Source organism: Chlorella variabilis, assembly GCF_000147415.1.
Source record: "Chlorella variabilis unplaced genomic scaffold CHLNCscaffold_12, whole genome shotgun sequence".
In the NCBI taxonomy this organism is placed as follows: Eukaryota; Viridiplantae; Chlorophyta; class Trebouxiophyceae; order Chlorellales; family Chlorellaceae; genus Chlorella; species Chlorella variabilis.
This window is the reverse complement of record NW_005435076.1, coordinates 1292304-1317489: the sequence shown is the minus strand read 5'-3', so window position 1 is coordinate 1317489 and position 25186 is coordinate 1292304. Positions and strand designations below refer to the sequence as shown.

The 25186-nt window shown below is 67.1% G+C and overlaps 5 protein-coding genes across 5 annotated transcripts in view; 1 reads left to right on the top strand and 4 right to left on the bottom strand.

Moving 5' to 3' along the window:
- CHLNCDRAFT_135009 (hypothetical protein) overlaps positions 1-1391 on the bottom strand; it is a gene marked incomplete at both ends in the record, with an annotated part of 1687 nt that extends 296 nt beyond the window's left edge. Inside the window, 4 exons of the mRNA XM_005846931.1 lie at positions 127-282; positions 455-811; positions 969-1234; positions 1379-1391. Coding sequence (XP_005846993.1) covers positions 127-282; positions 455-811; positions 969-1234; positions 1379-1391 — 792 coding nt within the window. The remainder of the gene's footprint in view (positions 1-126; positions 283-454; positions 812-968; positions 1235-1378) is intronic.
- Positions 1392-2160: 769 nt separating this feature from the next.
- On the bottom strand, positions 2161-15561 carry CHLNCDRAFT_135008 (hypothetical protein; the record flags this gene model as incomplete). Its single annotated transcript, XM_005846930.1, has 42 exons — positions 2161-2357; positions 2457-2694; positions 2808-2981; positions 3088-3345; positions 3451-3551; positions 3715-3876; positions 3984-4401; positions 4557-4618; positions 4804-5118; positions 5238-5531; positions 5655-5908; positions 6047-6372; positions 6501-6653; positions 6751-6839; positions 6965-7102; positions 7238-7550; positions 7642-8074; positions 8186-8301; positions 8440-8602; positions 8712-8812; positions 8974-9478; positions 9611-9656; positions 9788-9885; positions 10050-10204; positions 10282-10385; positions 10510-10585; positions 10734-11153; positions 11238-11386; positions 11560-11707; positions 11838-12312; positions 12396-12580; positions 12712-12908; positions 13042-13169; positions 13296-13498; positions 13613-13846; positions 13980-14216; positions 14319-14477; positions 14624-14719; positions 14860-14993; positions 15121-15224; positions 15347-15398; positions 15504-15561. The coding sequence occupies 42 exons, from the start codon at positions 15559-15561 to the stop codon at positions 2161-2163; spliced, it is 8268 nt and encodes a 2755-aa protein (XP_005846992.1).
- A 645-nt stretch (positions 15562-16206) lies between these two features.
- On the bottom strand, positions 16207-17508 carry CHLNCDRAFT_135007 (hypothetical protein; the record flags this gene model as incomplete). The annotated part of the gene is made up of 5 exons (XM_005846929.1): positions 16207-16350; positions 16507-16549; positions 16833-17068; positions 17195-17307; positions 17397-17508. The coding sequence occupies 5 exons, from the start codon at positions 17506-17508 to the stop codon at positions 16207-16209; spliced, it is 648 nt and encodes a 215-aa protein (XP_005846991.1).
- Positions 17509-17734: 226 nt separating this feature from the next.
- Positions 17735-20408, top strand: CHLNCDRAFT_135006 (hypothetical protein; the record flags this gene model as incomplete). Its single annotated transcript, XM_005847141.1, has 7 exons — positions 17735-17744; positions 18161-18293; positions 18410-18771; positions 18887-19153; positions 19275-19564; positions 19706-20008; positions 20127-20408. The coding sequence occupies 7 exons, from the start codon at positions 17735-17737 to the stop codon at positions 20406-20408; spliced, it is 1647 nt and encodes a 548-aa protein (XP_005847203.1).
- Positions 20409-20504: 96 nt separating this feature from the next.
- Positions 20505-22582, bottom strand: CHLNCDRAFT_59697 (hypothetical protein). The gene is made up of 7 exons (XM_005846928.1): positions 22410-22582; positions 22231-22295; positions 22027-22139; positions 21680-21855; positions 21393-21503; positions 21121-21247; positions 20505-20973 (listed from the first exon to the last, which is right to left on the bottom strand). The coding sequence occupies exons 1-7, from the start codon at positions 22456-22458 to the stop codon at positions 20814-20816; spliced, it is 801 nt and encodes a 266-aa protein (XP_005846990.1). The 5' UTR covers positions 22459-22582; the 3' UTR covers positions 20505-20813.
- Positions 22583-25186: the final 2604 nt, after the last annotated feature.

Sequence of the window (25186 nt, the reverse complement as noted above, 5' to 3'; positions counted from 1 at the left end):
CGATCTTCTCCAGATGGGTATGTCGAAGCCCTCCTGCAGCGCGCCCCGCGTGTAGGGGCTCTCGTACTCGGGGTCGGCCGCGTTGCGCGCCGCCGCCGCCGCGAGCGCCGCCGCCGCCGCCTGCACCTCGCCCGCGCTGCGCGGCGCCAGCCCCACAATCTCCTCCTGCGGCAGGTTGTCCAGCAGGCCGTCGGTGGCCAGCACAATGGCGTCCCCCGGCTGCAGCTGGAGGCTGAACACGGCGGCGTCCTGGGCGTAGTCGGTGTCGGGGGGCATGCCAAACTGGGGGCGGGGGCATGGGGGGAGGGGCAGGGGGGAGGGGTCAGGCTCCGCAAGCAGGCAATTCGTGGCTGGGACGGGGCGTGCCCCGGTTCACGAGCAGCCTGCCCCGACCCAGCACCGCAGCATCCCACGGCGTGCCGCGCAGCACCCCCTCCCACTCCACACACCCCACCTGCAGCGGGCAGTCGAAGAAGTGCTGCATGGCGGGTGACTGGAAGTGCAGCTGGCCGTCCCGGATGACCAGGAAGCCAGAGTCGCCCAGGTTGGCGGCATCCAGCTCCCCGGTGCGCCCATCCAGGCGCAGCACGCAGGCGGTGGCGGAGCCGGGCAGCCGCGTGCTGCGGTGCGCCGCATCCAGCGCCTCCACGGCGGTGCGAGGCTCGCCGCCGCCCACGCTGGCCAGCGAGGAGGCCGCCGCCGTCGGCGCCGGCTCCGCTGCGGCGGCGGCGCCGTCGGCGGCGGCCTGCTGCTCCTGCTGGGCGCGCCACTCGCCCGAGGACAACACCTCAGGGTACAGGCTGGCGCACTCCTGCACGCGGCACGGGGCCAGCAGCAGCGCGGTGTGGGCGGCGAGGCGGCAACGAGCGGCTGCATAGAGCGGGGGATGCTGAGGGGCTCCCTGCCTGCCTGCCTGCCTGTCCTGAGACATCACAGCACAGCCCGGTTCTTCTGGGGTGCCCACTCACCTCCAGGTACTGACGTGCGGTGGCCATGAAGGACTTGGAGTAGTCTGCCGGGTTGATGCCGCTCTCCTGCCACCCGCCCACGCCGTCGGCGATGCCCGCGGCCCCGCCCCCCAGCTCGCTGACGAAGAAAGCGTCCTCGCCGCCGTAGTGCGCCTTGTTGGGGTGCGGGATGTTCTTCACCCCAAACTGCAGGCGCAGCTGAAGGGCGGCGGGGAGGTCGCCGGCGGCGGCGCCAGCAGGCGCTGACGCTACCTGCGCCGCCTCACCTGCAGCAGGGGGCGCGGGAGTTGCGTTCAGAGGCTGGTCGCAGCGATGCAAGGACGCACAAACGCGGGCCGGGGGCTCACTGCGAACATGGAGAGTTCCACGCCGCAGGCGGGCGGGAATGCCGCAAGGCGTCGTCCTCACACACGCGACGCGCATGGTGTGGCCCCAAAACCCGTGCAGGATCCCCGTAGGCACCGAGTTGGTGCAAACGGGTGGAGGGTGGTGGCCCAGCCAGTCGGCAGCAGATCGCCTGCTGTTCAGAAGGGGGCTGCCACTGCACTGCAACACGTGCTCAGGCGAGGGCACATGTGTGTGGCTCGCGCGCCAGCAGTACATATCGGCGCCTTGAAAACGGCGGGCAGCTTTCAAACGCCCCATTCTCCGGCATAGCGCATTCGCTGGATGATTTGAAGCCGCACGAGTGCCTACAACCCTCAGGCAGGTGTCTGTCATGCAACTTTTGCAACGCCCATGTTGCATTATTGCTGTGCACATGCCGTTGGCAGAGCAGGGAAGCCAACAGGTTATGTGTGCAAACTTGGCCGAAGAAGAAGGCACTCTGGAAGGACGGAGAGTGCTGTGCAAGCAGTTCTGCGCCTGGTGTTCCCCGCCCCGCCATACCCACGCTGTCTCAGAGCCTTTCCCGCGAAGCGGCGCCCTGGCTCCTTCCGCTGTTTGTGTTGAGTGTTTCAAGCGACTTTTCAAGCATCAAGTCGAGGGGGTGGCAGGTTTCAAATTGAGAACAAACAAGGTCGGAACACTGCGCCGTGTTTTGCGGCGGCAGCGGAAAAGCAACGGCATTCGTTGAATAGTGGTCGAGGACATGGTTGTTGGTGTGAGTCGTAATCAGCTAAGGGCGCTGCTGGCAATAGCAGGCCCCTCGTGCCAGCCTTGCGGCGGCAAGTCAGCGGTCACCGGCGGCGGTTCAAGCCAGCGGTGCCGAGGGCGCAAAGGGAGCGGTATGGGCGCCCTGGAGGAAGGGCGAGGGGGTGATGGGCGACATGGGGCTCTGGGGCTGGCTGTCCATCATCTCGGCCTCGACGGAGACCCTGTTGGCAGTCTTGGGCTTGCGCAGCTTCCAGATGCAGATGGCCACGCCCGCCAGCAGGATGGCGCCGCCGACTGCAAGCAGGAGGGTGCGCAGGGCGACGTGTTGGTGCAACGCATCCCATGCACGGAGACCAAGCGGCAGCAGCCTGCAGCCCAGCAGCAGCTGCTCACTTCCGCCCACGAGCCCAGCGATGAGGGCGGTGGTGTTCGAGGAGGTCTCGTTGTCGGGGGCGCTGAGCAGATCCTCGCTGATGGTGATGCTGACGGTGCCCTGCGCAAGGCTAGTGACGGTCACATTGCCCCACACGTTGGCCGGCAGCAGGCTGGAGGGGTTGGAGGACAAGGTGGCGGCCAGGGCGTCGGCGGCTGCCGCGTTGCCGTTGGACACCAGGAATTGAATGATGGTATCCTGTGCAAAAAGAAAGATGGTGGCCAGCCGGGATGTAAGGCGCCGTTCAGTTGGGCTCAGGGGCGGCCAGTAGGCATGCCGCTAGCAGCGCCAAGCAGCACAAGGCTCCTCACCACGACCACGGAACCGGCCCTGATGTTGGTGAGCATGATGAGGGTGTCTACGGTGGGGCTGGCGGCCTGCAGCGCTGCAATGTACTGCTGCTGAACCGTCAGGGTGAAGGTCTCGGGGGTGAAGGCAGTGAGGCGGGCGGTGAAGGTGACCTGCGGCACGGTGACGGTCACCTCCTGCACCACCGTGGGCAAGACGATGCAGCGAGTGAGATTCCAGCCAGGGTCTGCCTGCGCACATCTAGCGCACAAGCCGCTGAATAGAGAACCATTGCCTGCCTACCTCGGTTGTGTCATCTGCCGGGCTGGGGCTGGGGCTGGGGCTGGGGCTGGGGTTGGGGCTGGCGGGGCTGGGGCTGGGGCTGCCGGGCGCCGGGGTCTCAGGCACTGCACCCTCCACCGCCTCGTACTGCACTGCCACCACCTGCTGGTTGTTCAGGTTGGACAGCGCGCAGTGGGCCACGCCGCTACCGACAGAGGTGAGGGTGATGGCGTCGGAGCGCCAGTAGCCGGAGGAGTCCAGGCGCAGGCACATCGTGGACTGCAGGGGCAGGGAGGGAGGCACAGTGCATGGTGCGGCCGGCAGCAGGGCTCGGTAGGCCGCAGCAGGCACGGCTGGCTGGCGCTGGTGCCTGCTGCAGCGCACCATGCCGGCGTCATAGGCGTCGTTCAGGGGCAGGCTGATGTCGATGGCCTGGCCCGCCACCGTGCCGATGCCATCCAGGGAGGAGGTGAAGTTGACGTAGCCTGAGGGTTGGCACAGGAGCAGCGGCACCACAGCATGCATGTGCACGTCATGCGCTGATGCACAGCCCAGTCAAGTCCCCTGCCGCCCTCCCACGGCTGGCATGCACATAGCACAGAAGCCCTGTCCTCAAAGTTAACGCCGCTGCTCCCCAACAGGGCTCACCGCTGACCACGGTGGTCGACGCGGCGCCAGACACCTCGGGGGCGGTGGTCAGCAGGGCGCGGCGAGCAGAGGGGGTGGGCACCGTGGCGTCGCTGGTGCTGACCACCTCGAACAGCAGGGATGCGTCCACCTGGTGGGCCAGCATGAGCTGGAGGGTGGAGTCTGCAAGGGGCGGACACATGGAAGGGCTCGGGGGCTCAGCAGTTGGGTGATTGCAAGCACAGAGAAGCAGGCAGGTGCGCCCCCACCCCTACCCAGCCTCCGCCCACCTTCGGAGTTGGCCAGGGCGGCAAAGCCGTCGAGCAGGGTGACGGCGGCACCACTGTCGCCGATGGCATACTCCACCGCCTCCGTCAGGCCCGCCAGGTCGGCCAGCGCGGCGGCAACCACCAGGCCGCCGGTGCCCACCGAGGCCGCCTCGCCCTCCACCATGGAGGCCAGCAGGGCGGTCTGCACGCCCGACGCCACGTGGAAAGTACGGGTGAGGGCATCCAGCGCCGCCTCTGCCAGCGTGGCATTGTCCTCGGCATCCAGCAGGCGGCGGCGGGCGCCGGGGGAGGGCGCCTCGTACACCAGGATGGCGGCGCAGGCGCCCACAATGTTCACGGGGCTGTCCAGGTCGGCTGCCTGGAGCAGGGTGGTGGTGGAGGTGGGGTCCGAAATCGCGTCCACCACAGACACCGCCACCTGCGGGCAGCCAGGGAGCGGGAGGCAGGGGGCAGGAAGGGAGGCAGGTGAGGCGATGCTCGCAGCAGCCGAGGTTCAGGTGCCTGCAACCACACAATACGGTAACAAAACATGGCGGCAACAAGCGTGGTGGTGCCCACGGCACAGCCGCTCACGTTCACTGCGCTGTCGGCCAGCGCGTGGCTCAGCTCCACAGAAGAAGACACCAGGGAGGATGCTGCAGGTGCAAGGCCAGGGAGGCAGGGCGCACAGGACAGCCAGCCATGAGCGGTCATGAGCTCGTGCAGGATAGCGGCAAGCCAGCCAGCCTGCTGCTACTGCCTCGTCCCCTTCACTGCCTCCATCGTGACCTGGCGCGCGCGCGCGCACACACACACACCAAACATCACACCAAACACACACCTGCCGAAGCCACCCCCAGTGTCTCCTCCACTGTGGCGCCCTCGCCGCTCAGCAGGCTCTCCATGGCGCCCATGGCATTCTCGGCCTGCTCCGTGGCCGCAGCCACCGCCTCCTCGCTGGTGGCGCCGGAAGCGCTGCTGGCGGAGGTGGCGGCCGACAGCTGGCGCACCACGCTGACCAGCGCATCGGTGCTGCCCGAGGCCAGGGCGGTGTCCAGGCTGTCACCCAGAGCGGTGATGTCGGCGGCGGTGACCTGCTGCGCTGCGGGCTCGACGTCGACGTCGGCAGTGGAGCAGGCCTGCGCGCCGGTCTGGTCTGTAAAGGGAGGGCAGCAGGAGGAGGGGGTTGAGCGCTGGGCAGATGAGTGCACCATCGCTGCCCGCCAGCCCTTCATGGCCAGCCCGTCAGCTCCACAGACTGCCAACCCCACGCACCTCTGGCGCACACAAACAGGGTGTGTGTGCCCTCGGCCAGCACGCGCGGCGCAAAGGTGAAGCGGCTGTCGGTGGCGGAGCGGGTGAAGAGGTCGGCCTTGCCGCTGGGCAGCTGCAGCCCAAAGTCGTAGAACAGCGCGCTGTCTGCTGCAAAGCCAGCGGCGGTGGCCACAAAGCTGGTGACGTCCACGGGGCCCGAGGCGGGGGAGACGGTGAGGCAGGTGCCTGAGGTGGCGGTGCACGAGGGGCGGCGCGCGATGGAGACGGTGATGCTGGCGGTGGCATTCTTGCCATCTGCAGGCACGGGAGGCAGGCAGGAGGGCGGCATGGTGAGGAGGGTGCACCTTCAAGCGAGCATCTCCACGGCACACACAGCACAGCACGGCAGCGCTCCCTGCCCACTTCCAGCGCGCGGACCTGCCGTGGCGGTGACGTTGATGGTTTTCACCGCGCCGTCCACAAAGACGGGGCTGCCTGCGGCGGTGAAGGGCTGGATGACCAGGGCCTGCTTGGTGGTGGTGGCGGCTGTGGCAAGGGACAGGTCAGAGGAGACCCAGGAGAAGGTGGTGCGGGGCAGGAGGGAGGGGTCGTCCAGGGCAAACACCAGGCGCAGGGGTTCGCTGGGCGTGTGCTGCTTGGAGGTGCACCCGCTCCAGCCGGGGCAGAAGCGGCTGCGGGGGGTCATAGGCAAAGGCAGGAGCACCAGGAGTGTGATGGGATCCAGACTGTGAAGTGGGGGCAGCAACAGCACGGCAGGGCGCCGGGCAGGCAGGCAGGCAGGCAGGCAGGCAGGGAGTCGCAACCCCCACCTGATTTTGCCGGTGGGTGCGGCGCCCGCCAGCACGCGCAGCGCAGTGGTGTCGGTGTCGGTACGTGTGCTGAGGCCGCTGCCCTTGGCGGCGGTGAGCGAGATGGTGTACAGGCTGTCGCCCGCAGGCAGCAGGCCGGGCGAGATGACCAGCTGGCTGGCGGTCATGTCGGGAGCGGTGGCGGGGTCTGTGAAGCAGGGGGTGCTCAGCTGGGTGGCGGGGTCGGTGGCGGTGCAGGCCCAGGAGAAGCGGAAGGGGGCCAGGGTGTTGCTGGCGTCATCAGGGTCCAGGCTGCCGCTGCCGCTGAAGGTCAGGGTCCGGGTGTCCTGCAACACAAGGTGACAGGGCACAAACGACGCCACGCTGCTCTCAGCCCGCACTGCTTGCCGGAAGGAACAGCCAGCCGGCAGCTGCGGGCTGTGATCAGCACAGGGCGCGGAGGCAGCCAGCGCACCAGCACGTCGCCGCGTGGGCCCGCCAGCACCGCCATGACGCGCGACTGGCGGGCGGTCAGGGTGAGGTCGGCGGTGGTGGTGCCCGCGCCCTCCAGGGTCGCGGAGAAGGCGAAGGTCAGCACGCTGCCGCCCGTCACGCCGGTCACAGGGCCCTGCAATGAGCACCATGGGTGTGCCGGTCATGCTGTGAGTTAGGCAGGCTGGCTCTCCGCTCCACACCAAGCTTCGCCAGCGTGATCTGCTGCCCACCTTGACGGCCAAGTTGGCCTTGGTGGTCGAGAAGGAGCCCGCCGGCAGCAAGCCGCTGGTCTCCTCCCACGAGTAGGTCACACGCCGGCCTGCAGCGAACAACAGCCAGGGGGGAGGATGGCTGGAGGGGACACTGCAGGAACACGGATGCATCGCCTGGCAAGCTGGCTGGTTGGCTGGCTGGCTGGCTGGCACCGGCTGCCTCCCTCCCAACCTGGACAGACGGTGGACAGGTCGATGGCGGTCTGCACGCGGATGCCGCTGGCCACAGAGAACTCCTGCTCCGACCCGCCGATGACGGCCACCACCGGCAGCACGGAGGCCACCTTTTCAAACGCAAAGTCCGCGGAGGCTGCACAGCGGGGCAGGGAGTGCAATCGCACAGCAGGTCAAGGGCGTGGCAGGCAGGGAGGTGAGGAGGCACCCGAGCAGGTGCTCGGCACCAGGTGCACGGCAGCACCCGCACGGCAGAAGTAAGCAGCCTCACCGTTGGCGCCCAGCCAGTTCTCCACGGTGACACGCAGCGTGTAGGTGCCTGCCGACAGGTCCACCACCGTGGCACCAGGCAGCACCAGGCGCGGGCTGTCGGCATCGCTGGCCTCGGTGGCAAGCTGGTCCAGGGCGGCACGCTGGCTGGCAGCGCCCACAAACTGCCAGGTATACAATACGGGGCGGCCGGCAGAGAAGGGCGTGCGGGAGGCGTCGATGACGACGTCTGCGGCGCTGCCAAAGGTGCAGCCCGCGCCAACCGAGCTGGGGCCGGACACAAAGGCAACAGGCTGCTCGGGAGCCTCGGGTGCCTGCAGGGGACCAGCAGGTCATCAAGTTGGTGGGGCAGCGAGGCGCATGCTGAGGCAGTAGATGAGCCAGCAAGGGCACCTAGAGGCACACCTGCAGGAGCACTGCGCCGCCGCCAGCGACCAGCCTGCCGTTGAGGCGGCCGGCGATGGCGGGGGAGGCGGCCAGGGCCAGGGCGTCGTCGATGTCGATGGTGGCGCCCCAGCCCAGGTAGACCACCAGCGCCTTGGGCTCCTCTGCCTGCGGGTAGACCTGGCTGTAGCTGCCCAGCTTGACCACAGTGCTGTTGGCAAAGTAGGCGGTGGGGGAGCTGGAGGCCACGGTGGTGACATCCTGGTCAAAGGCCAGCACGATCTGGCGGCCGTCGCCCGTCAGGGTGGCAGACACCAGGCTGGGGGCGCCGCCCGAGGTACAGAAGCCGGCGCAGCCGACGGTGGTGACGGCGCCGGTGCCGATGTTGCACACCGACTGCCTGCAGGTGCGGCCCACGACCGGGGTGCAGGTCTCGCCCTCCACAGTGCAGTCCCTGCAGGCACAGTGGGCACCTTCAATTTTCAGGACAGCCACAAACCCAGCGCGTGCCTCTCCGTCTCCCATGCCCGCAATGCCAAGGACAGGGCTTGTGCTGGCAGCTCACTCGTTGGTCTGGCAGGTGCCCTTGTTCAGCTTGGCCAGCAGGGGGTCCAGCAGGGCGCACTTGCTCACGCAGGTGCCGCCGCACGACTTGATGTCAAACCCAGTCTGGGAATCGCACTGCAGCACAGGGGCAGGCAATGCCTGGTGAGGCGGGAGCCCATGCCTAGCTCCACAGTTCCGCCGAGCTGCCGCTCGGCCATTGCAAACTCAAGGCCCTCGGCACCTCCAGGACCCCAGCTCCTCCCCCACGCCCACCTGGCTCAGCACTGTGCACTCGCTGGTGTCGCAGCTCTGTGCCGTGGTGCAGCCAGTCTGCGTCTTGCAGACGCCAGCAGGCGGCGCCGCCGGCCTGATGGCGCCCTCGGCGGAGCCGTCGGTGGAGCAGGTCAGCAGGCCCAGCGTGGCCACGCACTGGGAGCTGCACGCAGGTGGGGGTGCAACGAGCGCAGGAGGGTTGCGCAGGCTGGTTGAAGCAGTGCGAAGCAAGCAAGAGAGCTGGCTGGCACCAGGGGCGCACCCACCTGCACATGCCGATGGCCTTGCAGGTGGAGGCGGGGCGGGTGACGGCCTCCGGGTGGGCCACGGCGGTCTGGTAGGCCTGGAAGCAAGTCCAGTAGTCCCCACCGGCCTGCACGCAGGGGGAGGCAGGCAGGGCAGGACGCTCTTTGGATCAAGTCCAGGCAGGGAGCGAGGCAGGCACAGGCAGTGGCGGGTCTCGCTGGCGGCACGGCACGGGGCGACATGGCATGTGATAGACATGGCACACACTCATCACACACACACCCTCACCTGGTTGCAGAAGTCGCGGATGGCCTGCGCATACTTGGTGGTGTCGCCGTTCAGGCTGGGCAGCACGTCTGAGATGAAGCTGCCCACCCCATCCATGCACTCGCGGCAGTTGCGGCAGGCGTCGTAGCAGGAGCTCTGGTAGTGGCAGAGGGGGGTGCCGCGGCGCGGGTCGCGCACCGCGGCGCAGGCGATGGGTGAGCCGTAGTGCGGGGAGCAGGGGTCCTCCCCCACGCTGCACCAGCCGCCGCTGGCGCTGGTGCCGTCGGCCTGCGTGTACTCGTAGCTCTGCCAGGTGCAGCCGGGGGCGGCGGAGCACGACTGGCTGTCCCAGGCCTGCCAGCAGTCTGAGGCAGTCAGGCTGCACCAGCCGCTGGTGGCGCAGCCGGGTGTGGCGGTGCACTCGGCGGCGGAGTGGATGAGGCAGCACTGGTCGTTCTCCTGGCAGTACGACACGTCGCAGCGTGGCACGGAGCGGCAGTTGGGGGCGCTGGTGCAGGCCTCCGGGCTGCAGGCAGGAGGGAGGGGCCCAGGTCAGAGGGTGGCAGATGGCAGAGGTCAATCTTATAAGCAGCAGGAATGGCAGCAGGAATGCGTGGCTGCCACTGCTCCACTGTTCAATAAAGGCAGCAGATCTCACTCATTGCTGTAGTCCCAGCAGGAGTCGCGGGTGGAAGAGCACCAGCCTGTGGCAGGGCGGGACGGGGTTGCGGTGAGCAGGCGGCGAAAGTGGGCTGGTGGTGGGGCCAGCAGCCCGGCAGTCGAGCAGGCAGCAGTGCGGGCCGGATTGGCGCCGCCCCTGCGCTCACACACTGACCGTAGGAGGGGTAGCCCTGCAGCTTCATGCTCCTCCAGCTGCAGGTGGTGCTGAGCTCGCACGTGGACTGGGAGATGTAGGCGTTGCAGGGGTCGTACCTGTGTCGCAGCAGAGGCATGCCAGCAGGGTGAGACATGCCAGCAGGGTGAGGCATGCCAGCAGGCTGGTCACGCTGCAAAGGAATGTGGGGGTGTGATGTGACGAGCACCAAGGCGCACCCAGGCACCGGCATCTCCAGCCACTGCCCCCACAGCCGCCCCACCTGGTCTGGCACTGCGTGGTGTAGTCACAGACTGCCTGGCTGCTGGTCTCGTTGGAGCAGGCCTGGGGGGCGTCTGGCTGGAACAGCTCTACGGGCTTCAGGCAGCAGGCGTTGCTGTCGTCGCACTGGCGCATCGACCAGTCCTGGTAGCAGGCCTGCACCGCCACAGGGGTGGGGCAGGAGGCAGGGGACATACGATGCTGTGGGATGCAAGGCCAGCGTTGTGGTGCACCCCAAGAGCCCCGCCAAGCTGTCGTCTTGCCTGGAAGTAGGAGCACTGGGACAGGCCCTGGTCGTCCTTGATGCCAAGGCAGCCAGACCTGCCGTCCTGCTGGCCTGCAGATGCAGCAGGTGTAGCACCGCACACCGCTCAGGTTGGCCGGCATTCTCACAGCTGCCGTTCACAGCCTGATGTAGTCAGCTCAGGCAGCCCAAAAGGGCACAGCCGCCCGCGCCTCACCAGCCAGGCGGCACTTGGCGGACAGCGCAGCATCCACGCAGTTGCCCTGCAGGCCATCGGAGCTCCAGGCGAACCACTGCAAGCACAGAGGTGGGAGCAGGGACTTGGCAGTGAGCACAGGGCGACGTGCACGGGACACATGCCTACCCAATAAGCATTCCTTTACCATCATATCCACCTCACATGCGTTGGCTACCCCACCAACCCCAACCTCAAGAGCCCACCTGGCACTGCTTGTCCGCCTGGCACTCGGACGGGCTGGACAGGGACTGGCAGGCGTCGGCGCCCCACGTGGGCCAGCAGTAGGCGCCGGCAGTGCAGCCAGGCAGCTCCTCGCACTCGGAGGTGGACTGCGGGGTGAGGCCCCTGATGTCCAGCACGGACGCCAGGTAGGAGTCAGCGGGGAGCTCGGCGCAGCAGGAGGACTGGGAGGGGGAGCAGCCGTAGCGCCACTGCAGCTGCATGCGCAGGTTATCCTCGGAGCTGCCGCCCCACTGGCTGGTGGTGTAGCACAGCTCCGTCAGGCCGCTGGACCCGCCGAAAATGCCGGCAGCAGCAAGGTCCTTGTAGGCAGACAGCAGGGTGGTGCAGAAGCCGCAGTTGGGTGAGCTTGCCGAGGAGCCGGAGCCGTCACTGCCGGATGCCTGCACACCACACGACCACGAACCCAAAGTGAGTGTCAAGACACTAGGTGCAAAGCAGGCCGGCGAGTTCCAATCATGCCGCACCTGGCAGAGGGCAGACGCGTGGGCCTGGCAGATTTGCGCCGGGTCGGCGGCCGAGGCGTCGATGGTGGAGTAGGCGTCGCACTGCGACTTCATGGCAGTCAGGCGGGACATGGTGCTGCTGCACTGGGAGAAGGCCATGTCCTGGGGGTCTGCAGCAGGCGCACAGCAGCAGCAGCAGTAGTAAAGAGCTTGGTCAGGGCTGGGGAGTGCAGGAGATGGCAGGCGGCGCTGCTCGAGTTCATCTTGCAGGTGATCTTGGATTACCATGGCCGCAATGACTGCAAGCAACCCGCACTGCCTCTCTGCTCGGCATCCCACTCACTGTATCCATATCCGTAGTTGCCGCTGCCGTAGCTGTGCTGCTGCTGGTACTTGATGCTGGCGATGGTCTCGGAGAAGGCCGTCTTGCAGGCGCCGCAGGCGGGCGAGTTGTCGCTGGTGCCAGTGCACATGCTCATGCTCTTGCACACCTGCAGCACAGGGGCATGGCGAGGATGGTGCACAGGGCAGGTGAGACTGTGACTTTCAGAACGCCAAGCGAAGGCAGGGCAGGGCCCCAAGCGTCACATGTAACACCACCTCCTGTACTAAGCAGCGCACCTCAGCAAGGGGGATGGGCGCGTCGCCATCGCCGCTGGCCGGCTGCAGCGCCTTGACCAGCGGGGCGCAGACGGGGAGGGAGGCCCGGCGCTGCTGGCACCAGTAGTCCTGCTCGCCGCACTGCTGCTGCTGGCAGTAGGCGTTCCAGCGGCAGCCGGGGAGGGTGGAGCAGCTGGCGCTGTCGGGAGCCGTGCACTCTGGCTGGCGCCCAACCATCGCGCAGTAGCCCGAGGGAGAGGTGCCGGACTGCACGCCAGCTGCCGTGTACGGAGCGTACTCGGAAGGGTACTGGCCCTGGGGGTAGTCTCCAGCCGGGTACTCGCCCTGGGGGTATTCGCCCTCGGGATATCCGCCCGCCGGGTATTCTCCCTGCGGGTACTCAGGGTACTGCTCGGGGTGGTACTCCTGGTCACTAGGGTACTGCTGTTGTGGATGGTACTCGGTGCCAGGATACTCTTGGTGATACTCAGGCTCCCTGCATGGCGCAGCGCAGCAGCAGCCCCCTACTGACTGCCATGGCACCGCCTGCTGCAGCAGCACACAGGCCAGGCACCGCACCTGGGAGGCAGGAAGGCCTCTGGCAGTTTGGCGTAGCAGATCTTGGCGGCAGCAGTCGCAGGTTCAAAGTCGGCATGGGGGCGCAGCAGGGAGGTGAGGGTGTCCAGGCAATCGTGCGGCTCGCCCAGCAGCTCGCAGGTTCGATTCAGGTCAGTCACCAGCTGAGGAGCGGCCGCCACCACCGCCTGCAAGTCACAGAGGAGCAAGGCACATGGCAGGATGGTCAGCGGGCATGGTCCTGCTGGCCCATCAGGGCGGCTCATGCAGACATGGCGCCGGCAGCTTGCAAGATTGCCTCCCAATCCGCCACACTCACCTGGAAGGCGGGGCACACAGCTGCGGCCACGGGGTGGGCAGGGCCCGGCAGGAAGTCGAAGTACTTGCCAACCCACAGCAGGCCGTCCACCATCCTGGGGCAGGCGGAGCCAAACGCCTCCATGCCGGCGGCGCCGACGGCGCCCAGCAGGCGCACCAGGTCGATGCCAGTCTCGTTCACCAGCATGGGAACCAGGTCTGCGGAGCAGTGAGGAGCAGGGCACAGTCGTGGAGTGCAGAGGCATGCGCTGTGCGTCTGGCAGCACAGCCAGGCGGGGCAGGTCCACACCAGCCATCCGCCGCAGCCACGCCAGGCGCCTGCCTTCCTCACCCACGAGCATCTCGTTGCACATGTCGCAGGGGTCCAGCGGCACATACAGCGACTCCTCCAGCTGGCTGCTGATCTGGTACAGCGCAGGCAGGTAGGTGTCGGAGCACAGGCCGGCCACCTCGCACGCCCTGCAGCCGGGGGGATACTCCAGCTTGGTCAGGGCAGGCGGCAGAACAGAACATGCGCCCCCAGTGAGCTGCTGTGACCAAGCACCAGCGCATCAGAGGCACCCGCCCACCCGCTCACTCACTCACCCATCAAAGCCAGCAGACATGGTCTGGAGCAGGCTGGTGAGCGCCTGGCACACGGGGCCCGAGGCCTTGGCCTCCAGCAGGGTGTTGGCGATGGGCGGGGTGAGCATGTCAAAGGGGCCGTGGCCGCCGTCCTCAGGGCGGTTCCACCACCGGTCAGTATCATTGGTGAAGTAGCCGGGAGGGAGCTCGGGGATGTTCCAGATCTGCAGGCGGCACAGCGCAGGAATGCGCTGTTCATAGCGGTGCGCAGGGATGCCCGGCTGGCATGGTGGTGGAGTGAAGGCGCAGGCACAGTGATTGCTCCAGGCAGGTCCCACCTCCCAGTGGGCGGAGCCATGGGGGACGTCAGGGTTGGGCACGGGGCTGGTGGGCCAAGAGCCGGAGGTGCCGTTGGGGCTGGTGGGCCACTCCGGCCTGGGGCTGGTGGGAGTGCCTGCTGGGTTGCCGGGTGACTGGGGCAGGGGGCTGGTGGGGTAGGGCATGCCTCCGCTGGAGGTGTCGACCCAGGAGCAGCCAGACTGAGACAGACTGTTGCAGGAGTTGCTGTCCGCCTGCAGGCAGGCAGCAAGGCAGAAGGGGGGGGAATTGGTCAGCCATCCAGCAGTTGACGAATAGGCTCAGCCCGCTGCTGCCAACTCACGGGCACAGGTGGTGGCCGGCCATGCCCGCCCCGTCAGGGCGCACCTGTCTGGAGCACAGCCCGTAGTCGGTCTGGCAGCCGTTGCTGTAGAAGTAGCAAGAGTCCTCGGGGGGCGAGTCGATGACGCAGGTGGTGAAGGAGTCGGCGCGGCGGCAGCACGGGTCCTGGCTGTACTGGCACGGGTCGCCGCCCTCGCCGCCGGGCGAGCCGCCATTGGGAGGGGAGGTGCCGGGGCGGGAGGGCGCCTCGGAGCAGCGGAGCATGGTGGTGTAGTTGCACACCTGCAGGGCAGCAGGGAGGGGGTGCATGGTCAACAAAGTCAAGGAGAGCGGGGCAGAGGTGGTTGCTGCACATATCGGACGCCTGCTGGGAAGAGGACCCACCAGGGACCCGCCTTCCTCCAGCGTGGCGCCGGCGCAGGTGCTCTCATCCAGCCCCTCGCACACGTCCACCGCGGCGCAGCGGCCGCCCGAGGGCCAGCAGCTGGGGAAGTCCTGGCCGGTGCAGGTGGTGGCAATGGTGTGGAACATAGCCTTGAAGCTCTGCAGGATGGGCATGGGGTGGCAGCATGGGAGTCAGAGCCCTAACAGAGCGGAGAAGAGTTGACGGCATGGCGGAACGTGTGCAGAACTGGCAACAGGAGGCACAAAACAGCCGCGCATTCCAGCAGGCATGCCCGCGCGCTCACCGCTTGGGCGTCAGTGTCCCAGCAGACGCCCTCGGCATCACAGGTGGACAGGTTGCAGGCGGCGGCAACGGCCTCGCCAACCACGCGGTTGCCCAGCTGCAGGCAGCCAATCGGGGTGGAGGCAGTTGTGGGTTGCGCGGCGGGAGGCCTGCTCTCGCAACGCACCCCCATCAAACATGGTGGGAGCCTGCTACGCCCATACAATGCATGCCCCCATCGACCCACCACCCACCCACCTGGGCCAGGTAGTCGTGGCAGGTGGTCGGACAGGTGTCGTTGGAGGAGGCGTCCGAGCAGGCTCGCTCGGCCAGCGACAGGTTGAACTGTGCGGGCCACAGCACCTTGGCCAGGTCGCTGGGGGACATGTCGCCTGCAGCAGGAGCAGCCAGGTGAGGCAGCAGGCAGGTAGGCAAGAGGGGCAGGCGGCAGGGATTGGTGTACACACAGCAGTGGCCGCGTGCTGCTGTGAGGGCAGGCAGGGGCGGGCGGGCGCTCACCGTTGAGATCCAGCAGGCTGTCCTGCTCCTGCCACATGCAGTGGTCGGAGCCGGCGCAGGCGGTCTGGCTGGTCAGCGGGGCGCACACTGCGTGTACCTCGCCCCTGCACACAGCGGGTGGTGGGGTTGGCTGTGCGGATGGATGGGAGCTGCCTGCGCTTCAAGGCGGGTGGGAGAAGCAGCGGCAAGGGCGGGGTCTTGCGCGCGGCAGCAACAGACGACCCACTTGAGTATGCACTCGCCCTCCTTCCAGCAGAAGGTATTATCCATCGCCAGGCCTGTAGGAAGGGAACTAGGCGCAGTCAATGGCCCCGAAACTGAATTGCGCAGCATGGCCATCCCAACGATCCGCGCAATTGGAGCTCCCCCGGGGCAGCACATACTCGGGGCAATCAGGGACCACAGGCACAGGGCCAGGGCGGCCCCTCTGACGGCGCCCATTGCGCGGTCGGTCGCGATGTCCGAAAGAGTTTGACTGGCCGTGCAGCCGGGGGGTCCCGTGCGGCAGCAGAGGCTCCGCAGAGGCTCGCTGGATCTAATAGTACCAGGCGATGGGGGACGATTCAGCAGGGGAGGCCGAATTCCGAGTCACCGAACCCCGTTCTTTCCTCCTGCCGCCGCCGCCTCGCAGCGCACGGTACCACATCGGCGGAGCAGACTCTTTCACAGGGAGCCCGGCTGTCTGTGTGAATGCAGCAGCGCTGCACCTGAATGGCATGCTGCTGGAGCCACAGGGGTCCGAGTGTGGAGTGACGGCAACGCCAGCTGGGTCCAGCTACCGCCGACGGAAAGCATCTGGTGCCCTGCACTTCAGTCGGTCAGAGTATGCATGACAAGCTTGCATGAACAAAATTCTGCAAATCGTCATTGGCATGCAATACCCACCTTGATGACTGGGTGGCATCGGTTCCAATGTTGCCATCAGTTGAGAAAAGGTGAGCCTCCTCGCTTGCCCGCCAGGCATGGGATGGTTACAATGGGCGCTGACAGCAGGCTAGATGGGGTTCGTGAGCGTGAAAGCAGAAGCCTGGTGCTGCCATTGCAGTGACTGCAAGTTGCTTTTCTGCTGTCCAGCTGCTGGAAACCTCACGTCTCCTTTTTCTTTGCCTTCTTGCTCTTGCCTGGAGAGGAGCGCGGCACGTCCACCTTCCACATGAAATATGTGCCCAGGGACCTGTAGGGGCGCCAGCTCTCTGCCACCGCCTCCATGGCGGTAGGGCTGGGCAGCTCCTGCACCCAGCGTGGCGCGGTGAAGCAAGCAGGGTGCAGGTTGCCGGGCTTGCTGCTCCCTGTGAAACGCATTCATATTCACATGCACATCGTTGCCAGCAGCACTTGCCTTGAGGCCATACAGATGCTGCATGCCTCTGCGCACTCCCAAGTCACCGGTGGGCAGAACATCAGGCGACCCGAGATGAAACATGGCATGCTGCAGGCACGGAGCGCACGGATGGGGCTGTGAGCAGCAGGGTAAGGTGGTTCAATGGGGAGGTGGGGCATGCTACGCAAGCCCAGCCTTCAGCCAGCTCCAAGGGAATGCAAGCCCTCCCTTCTTGCCCACCATGTGACAGGTCCCTGCAGAGCGGCAGCAGCAAGAGGAGCAACGAGTTAGCAGCACGATGCCCTCGTGGCTGGCGGCAGTGCAGGATGGCTGAGATCGGAGCGGGCGGGCTGAGCACCACGCACAGAGTCCGATGCCCTTGACGGCGCACAGCGCCTCCTCCAGCTCCGCCTCCTCCATCGCCCCAATCTTGTCGTCAGACAGGCGGCCATCGCTGAAGTGGCGCGCCAGGTCAGCCATGTAGCCGGCCTTTCTCTCGGACAGCCCAGCCGCACGCAGCGCCCCAGCGGGCGCCGCCAGCAGCGCCTCGGGTGTCAGCGTGTCGGTGCAGCTGCAAGCCGCCAGCACGCGGTTGTAGATGGCAGCGGCCGCGTTGGTGGCCAATTGCTGCGGGCAGGCAGGCAGGGTTGGGGGTGGGAACCAGATGCTACGCTGCTAGAAAGCAGTCACAGCAATCCCATGTGGTGCTTCGAGCCTGCTTCAGGCGGTTCTAGTTCCCGAGCGTGCTCGCACAGCTCCCCAGCTTGCCTGGAAAGCGATTGCCTTGGCAAGCGTGGCAAAGTTGCTGCCAGTCTTGCGCAGCAGGTGCTCTGGCGGGCCGTGCTGCTCGATGAGGGGCGCCAGCTCTAAAGGGGAGGTCCAATAGTGTTGGTTGGGCACAGGCACACCTGCTGGGAGTTCTGCATGCAACAATGCTGCCTCATCCTCCACCCACTTGGGTCCGCTTTCGCCAAGAATTCGCAGGCGGCCTGCAGCGTTGCCTTGGTGAAACCAGCTGCCGCCAGCGGCAGGTGGTCTATGGCCTCAGTAGCCGCCGGCACGCTCATGCCGCCGCCCAGCAGCAGCGTGGGAATGCCGATGTCCTGGGGCGTCTTGCGCTGATTACTCCTCGTCGCCTCTGCCGCTACCGGCGTGTCAGCAGGGGCGGCGGGAGGGTCGTCGCTTGTCGCCGCTGCCCCCGACTGCAGGCCCCTGCGCCCTGCCACGCGTCTGGGACGCCCTTTTGCCGTTTCCTCTACTGCTGCTGCTGTTGGCTTGCGCTTTCGGAGCAGCATGGCTGCAGGTGTGCAGGGTTCTGCAAAGGCGCTGCGTGCCGACTGCAGAATCGGGCTAATTCGGCTTGCAGCGTGTCTCAACATGCAGCGGAGGCCAACCAAGGCTTCCTCTGGTTAACAGGAGAGTCCGAGCTGGCAAAAATGGGGTGCTCGAAACACGGCTCACACACGCGTCAGATGGCCCCTCACATTGATCTCTCATCACTCCCGGCGTCCCGTCGCGCCTGCTGGCCCCAGCAGTATGGGGTGGGGGCGCTGGGCCGCCACTGCCCTCCCCAGGGCCTCCCAGGCCTGCTGGAGGAGTTATAGCGGTGGGATGCCTGAATGAGCACTCCAGATCGCACTCTAAATGCCACCGCTTCCCACCTGCCGCCACCGCCTCCTGCTGCCCGTGGCGCTCTGACACGTGCCTCTGTCGCTGCAGGCGCTGCTGTCGCGGTGGGGGCTGCTGACAGCTACACCGAGGCCATCACGGACCTGGGCAACCCCGCCTCCTTCTTCCCCACTGCACGCGCGCTGGAGCGCACGGTGGTGGCGCACCTGGGGCCCACCAACAGGTGCGGGCTGGTTTGTTCTGCTGTTTTTTTGGCCACATCACTTGCCAAATCACTTGCCAAAAGGTTTGTGTGCTTCCAGTGACCCCACCCTTGACCCCAACGTGCGCCACCCGCAGCGGCAAGACACACGCAGCTCTGCAGGAGCTGCGGCGCGCGGCCAGCGGCATCTACTGCGGCCCGCTGCGCCTGCTGGCCTGGCAGGTGCACGACCAGCTCTCCAGCAGCGGCCTGCCCTGCAACCTGGTGACGGGTCAGGAGCGGCGGGACGAGGGCGCCGCGCACACTGCCTGCACCACCGAAATGGCGTCCACTCGCAGCGTGGTTGAGGTGGCGGTTCTGGATGAGATCCAAATGATAGCAGACGAGTCTCGGGGCTGGGCTTTCACACGGGCGCTGCTGGGCGTGCCCGCCAGGACGCTGCACGTGTGCGGCGACCCGGCAGCGCTGCCGCTGCTGGAGCAGATCGTGGCTGAGACAGGTGGAAACCAGGCGTTTGTGGGGCGCTGTCTGTCGGTCTTCCCGACCGCAGGCGGTTTGTAGTACCCAGCTGGCTGCCTCCATCTCCCGCTCTCTGGCCCTTGGCCATGCCGCAGGCGACCGGCTGGAGGTGCGGCGCTATGAGCGGCTGTCGCCGCTGGTGGCCGCCCGCCGCCCGCTGGCCTCTTTGTCCCAGGTGCAGCGCGGCGACTGCGTGGTGGCGTTCAGCCGCCGCGACGTGCACGCTTTGAGACAGGAGATTGAGGGGTACGGCCAGCACCGCTGCTGCGTGGTGTACGGGGCGCTGCCGCCCGATGCCAGGCAGCTGCAGGCCTCACTGTTCAACACACCCAGGACTGGCTTCAATGTCCTGGCAGCCTCTGGTGAGCCTGGGCGGTTGCTGTGCTTAAGGAGGGCAAGTCGATTTCTGTGGTTGTTGAGCGGGGCAAGCGCGGTTTTGTCAGATGCTTGCCCCGCCTGCCCTCGTGTGCCTCCTGCCGGCAGACGCGGTGGGCATGGGCCTGAACCTGGCCATCCGCCGCATCATCTTCACCTCCCTCTCCAAGTACGACGGCACCGCCGAGCGGGCGTTGACGACCGCCGAGATCAAGCAGGTGGCGGGGCGGGCGGGGCGCTACGGCTCGCGCTTCCCAGACGGCATCGCCACCGCCACCACGCCCGAGGACTTGGAGCGCCTGGCCGCTGCGCTGCAGCAGCCCAGCGAGGAGCTGGCCAGCGCCTACCTGCTGCCCTCGCTCGCGCAGCTGGAGATGCTGCATGGGCAGCACCCAGCGGTACGCCGGGGCACGGAATGGGGCACAGTTGGGGGTCGGGCTGGCAAGCCCATGTGGTGCACAGCCTCGCCGGCCGTGCCGGCTGGTGCCCGTAGGTCTCCCAGCCCTTGCCCGCCCATGCCTGCTGCTCCTGTTCTGCAGGACAAGCTGCCTGCCATCCTGCGGCGGTTTGAGGAGGCGGCGCAGGGCTCGCTGGCGCGCACGCAATACCGTTATGCGCGGTACGAGGAGCAGTACACGCTGGCCACCATGCTGCGCCACCTGCCCCTCAGCCTGCGCGAGGCCTGGGCCTTCAGCATCTCGCCCGCCGACCCAGACGACGCGCCCGTGGCCTCCGCGCTGCTCACCTTTGCCACCGTGTATGCGCACCGCGGCCGCGTCTCGCCCGCCGCCATCCTGCACGGCCCGGTGCACGAGGCGCGCAGCGAGATGGAGCTGCAGCAGGTGTGCGGCTGGAGGCGGGCGGGTGTATGCGTGCTTTTGATTCAGGCTCCTGATCCGGGACTCCCCCCCAGCTGTCAGCTGGCACATTGACGCTCCCTGCCTTCCTGCCTGGCTGCAGCTGGAGGCCGCCCACCGGGTACATGACCTCTACATCTGGCTGGCCTTCCGTTTTGATGCCTTCACGGGGGTGGAGGAGGTGCAGGAGCGGCGCGCCGCGCTGTCGGCGCTCATAGATGCCAGCATCAGAAGCATGGGCGCGCAGCGCAGGAGCAGGAGGCAGCTGGAGGCATCTGCGGAGGAGGCGATGCTGGTTGAGAGGCGGCTGCAGGAGCAGTGGGACTGGCAGCAGCGGGGCGAGTGGCTGCAGCGCAAGCAGGGCTACCAGAAGCGGCGGCGGTGAGGTGGCACCGCCATACCTGAAACGCATGCCTGTACAAACTGTTCAGCCTGTTGAAGCAGAATGAACGCCTCCATCGTGTGATTTTGACGCTCTGCAGCTTGCTTTTGTATTTCAGTTGACCTGTCGTTTATTGCATTTTGTTGTACATGCATGCCCGATGCTATGTAATGTGCTTGCATGCATCAGTGCCGTGTCAGGCACGCAGTCAGGCGCGGGCTGAACAAAATGTGCCGCCCAGACGCAAAGGGTTGATGAAACAAAATTGTAGATAGCAGGGATTAGATGGCAAAGGAGAGGAAGCAGGGAGCGGGTGCCAAGCAAGGACAAGAGTGATGAAGATATATAGGGGAACAGAGCGCAGCAGTATCCTGGGTTCACACGTAGAAACAGCGCAGTATCCTCGAGTCACACACGGCTCGCGCCAGCGGGACCGCCCGCCCCGTCCGCGTCCACCGCCGCAGCTGCCAGTCCCAGCTCGTGGTCGCCGCTGACTGTGGCGCCGCCATCCACCATCAGCTCCCTCCGCGACGATGTGGTGTTAGAGTCGGAGTTGGGTGGCGACCGCCTGCACCTAGCGCAGCAGGGGGCGGGTGGTGGGGATGGTAGGGGTGGGCAGGCAGCCGCCATGCGGCTGTGCAGCTGTGCGCCAGCACGCTGGGCGCTGCTGCTGGCAGGGAAGCTGAGCGGCCTGCCCGGGTGGCCGCCCACTCACTTGGCTGCTTTGTGAGGGAAGACGCAGAGGAGGGCGCAGTAGACGATCCCCAGTGCTGCTCCCACCCCGTTTGGCACCGCGATGAACAGATCGCTGATGGCAAGGCCATACACCAGCCACAGCGTGCCTGCAGGCGGGGGTTGGGTCGCAGGGGGCAGGGGGGCAGGTAGCGAGTCGGTCCAGTGGAGCAGCTGAGAGGTTGCAGAAAGCGGGAGGGGCGGGGGCATGCCCCCGGCATGCAACCGCGCTGCCCCGCAAGCCAGCGGCCCCACCGTTGATGACGTTCATCACCGACAGCGGCAGGTTGAGCGTGGCTGAGGAGCGGCTGCGCACCACCTCCAGCACCGTGGACAGCGGGGAGGCGTAGAAGATGAGCAGGATGGCTGCAGGCGGGTGGTGTGGTGGTGTGGTGGGTGGCGGGATGTTAGCTAGGGTGACAAACAAAGAGGAGGGGACGCATGGGTGGGGCACTGACGGAGGACCCCCAGCATCGGCTTTGCACACAGCACAGCAGTGCTGCGAGCGCCGCTGCAACCCAGGCCGCAGCCCCCCTCCTCACCGTTTGAGGTGAAGCCCCACAGCGTCTTGAGGCCGTGCTGCGACATGTGGCCCAGTGTGCCCACCGACCCCACCACGATGATGACCGCCGAGAAGAGCAGCATGATGGCGATCTGGCGGTCGCGCGTCTTGGTGTCGGCAAGCCCGTACGCGCTCATCGTGTAAAACATGCCCAGCCTGCGCGGCAGGGCGCAGGGGAATCAGCCACTCTCTCAAGCTCTAGAGAGCGTGCGGGCTGCAGGTGCTCTGGACAACCCATGGACTATGGGAGCTAGACCACCGCCGGCGGGGCATGCACCAAGCCCCCCTGGTAGCGGGCCTGCTGCATCCCTGTGCGCCCGGGCTCACAGGAAGCCGGCGGCGTTTGGCCACAGCACCAGCACATCGCTGGTGACGTAGGAGTAGGCGATCCAGCCCGCGCAGTTGGCGGCGATGGCGGGGAAGGGCAGCGGGTTCAAGTCCTGTGGGCAGAAGGTGCAGGGGCGAGTGGCGGCAGGGGCGAGTGGCGTTCCGGGGAAACAGCGGCTGAACAGGTGCATGGGGCCTGCTCACCCCGAGCACGCGCTCACTCCTGGCGCGCAGCACTGCTTTGCCGGGCGACAAAAACAGTATGAGGCCTGCAAGTAAAGTGGAGGAGGCTCAGCGCCCAAGGTCCCGCCGCCCCGCCGCCGCCGCCGCCGCCGCGCAAGAGTGTACTTGTGCAGCGGCAAGCTTTCAGCTTGATCCCGCACCTACAACGCCCCCAAGGGCCGCCACAAGGGTCTGCCACCAGACGGCCATAGCGGGCACCCAATCGGACCCTTCCCCCGCTGCCGCTGGGACGAGCCCAGTCAACCAGCAGCTCAAATGGACGCCAGATGACCGCGCAAAGCGCCACTGCAAGCAGGACGCTGGGAAAACTGCGTTCGCTCCTTGTGGCTGAAGCCCTTGCAATTCGCAGGCAAGCGGGCTAGCATAGAATGTACGTGTACACGAACATTACATGGGCCCAATGCAACCAGTGTGGCAGCGAGCGTCATCTGGGCGCCCGCCACATGGCGGCGGCTGAGCGTGTCCATTGTGCAACCTAGCGTCGCCAGCCCACAAGCTGTTCACTGGCATGTTGGCCCTGGCATGCGGTAGGTGGTAAGCCGTTGCAAAAGGCAGCTACAGTAATCAATGCACACTGCTCGGCTGTTGTTCAAAAGTCACAAGGACCCAGGCGGATGCGTTCAGCTTGCAGCCCCGCCCGCGCCGGCCAGCACCAGCGGCACCGACAGCGCCTGCGGCAGGATGTTGTGCGGCGTTGCGATGCTGCTGTTGCTGCGTGCCACCGCATCCAGGGCGGCCCAGGAGCCGGTGAGCGGTCCGTTGCTGCCCTTGCCAGCCTCATAGGCATCCCACATGTCTGCACGGCAGGCAGCAGGAGGAGGGTTGGGGTGAGGACAATCAGCGCAAGCTGCCACCCCGGGTTCGCATGCTGCTGCCATGCCTCCACCACGAGAGAGAGCTGCCGTCCCTGGGTACCCGCTCGCCAACGGAGGCTGTGCCTCTGCCGCCCAGGTCATCGCCGCCACCGCTCACCGATGCAGGACACAATGAAGATTGCGGTCAGCGCGCCAACCACCATGCCCGCCAGCAGGAGGGGGCCCCTGCAGGGCGGGGGGGGGAGGGGGCACCACGGCCAGGGACAGGATCGGGCGTGAGATGGGCGCATGCTTCCGGCAGCACGGGCCCCGAGGCGCGCCATGCCACCCCAGGGCACACACGAGGCGCTCGCCCCCTCAGCGCAGCCCCCCAGGCGCGCCCGCCCTCCCTCCCACCTGCGGTCGTCGATGTACGACGCCTGCTTCATGGCGATCTGCGAGTTGCGCCACACAAACACCACCAGCGCGTACGCCACGATGAGCACGGCCAGCGGCAGCAGCACCAGGGCGATGATCTCGACCAGGTTGGCAGACACCTGGGGAAGAGGGGTGGTTGGCGGGGGTGGGGGTGGGGAGGGACAAGGTTGGGAGGCGGGTGGGGTGGGGGGTGAGGTGGTGGGCAGGGGGACGTGTGAGCCAGCCTCAACGAAAGTCCGCAGGACAGCAGCTGGCGAGCATGCATGCGGTGGTGGCACGTCGGGCGGCGTCAGCAGCGGGTCCTGCGGCGGCGCCGCCAGCGTGCCCCCCGGGCGCCGCTCACCGCGTGCATGGGGCTGGTGCTCTTCACCGCGTCCGCCGAGAAGGCCAGCAGGGCGGCTGCGATGGAGCCGATGGTCACAGACATGTGCATCCAAGACAGGAAGGTGCGCTCAGAGGCGAGGAAGGTCTTGGGCTCCAGGCGCTGCGGGGAGCAGGGGCGGGGCGGCATGGCGGCGGCAGGGTTTAGGGTGAGGCGTGGCAGGGCGGGCGGGCGAGGCATGGGAGCACCAGGGCGAGGCGTCGGGGTCGTACCTGCGGGACCCCTTCGGTGGGCTGCTGCAGGCCCAGCATGCCCATCAGGCCCGTCTGCCCCGCGCCTGCGCAGCACAGCATGGGAGCAAGGCGTGCGATGCTGGGTGCCTGCTTTGCTCAAGAGTGGGCTCAAGCCGCCTGTGCCACACCCCTGCACGGTGCGTGGCTCCTGCCCGGCCCTGCCCCCCGAGCCCAGCGCTCACGTGGCGTCACCGAGCCGCCCATGGTGCTGCTGCGCATCAGGCGCAGCGTGGGCAGCTCGCCCAGCAGCGGGTGCCGCGGCTCCGACGGAGCCTGCCGCCGCCGAGGCTTGTTCTCCGCCAGGCTGATGGCCACAGCGTCGCGGGCGCTGCACACACATGGCACATGAGGCAGGCAGGGGAGGCAGGGGCGAGGCATTGAGGGTCAGGGGCGGGCCAGCGGGCAGCTGGCTCAAGCCAGCGCAGCGCGTTGCCTCCGTGCGCCCGCTGCCACTCCCCACAGCCGCGGCGGCGCTGCTCCCCGGCCTGCCAGCGGGGCGCCGCTCACTGGGCGGCCATCTCCTTGGGCTCTGGCGCGCTGGCCAGGATGGAGGCGCGGATGCTCTCATCGTCAATCCAGTAGGGCACAGCCTGGGACAGGGGTGGGGGAGGGGGCAGGAAGGCGGAATGAACGACACATCGGGGCAAGGCTGCCGAGAGGAACGAGCGCACACGTGGGAGGCATCAGCGCAAGGGAGCAGGCAGGCGGGTGCCCCCCCCCGCCCCACACACACCTGCACCATGTCTGGGAACAGCACCGCGGTGCCATGAATGAACTTGGAGGACTTGTGGACCTGAGGGCGGGTGGTGGTGGCAGGCAGGGGGGCATGCCGCGGTGAGGCCGAGGGCAGCCAGGGCACGTGGGTCAGGGCAAGCCCAAGCGCTGCGTGTGCCCTGCCCGCGCATCCATCCCGGCCAGCCTGTCCCCCAGCCCCCACACCACAAACCCTGTCCTCCCACCCTCCACACATGAGCCAGGCACCCACCCCCCCACCCCCCCACCCCACCCCACCCACCTCTGTGATCAGCCCGCTGTCCATCAGGTCGCGCACCCACTCGGGCGGCGCCTCC

Excerpts from the sequence above, each read along its gene's own strand:
- CHLNCDRAFT_59697 (XM_005846928.1), bottom strand. The coding sequence starts at position 22,458 with ATGGCCGTCTGGTGGCAGACCCTTGTGGCGGCCCTTGGGGGCGTTGTA. Across the intron at positions 21,856-22,026 it reads CCAAACGCCGCCGGCTTCCT|GCTGGGCATGTTTTACACGA; the intron begins GTGAGCCCGGGC and ends CCTGCCGCGCAG. Across the intron at positions 21,248-21,392 it reads GGTGATGAACGTCATCAACG|GCACGCTGTGGCTGGTGTAT; the intron begins GTGGGGCCGCTG and ends CCCCGCCTGCAG.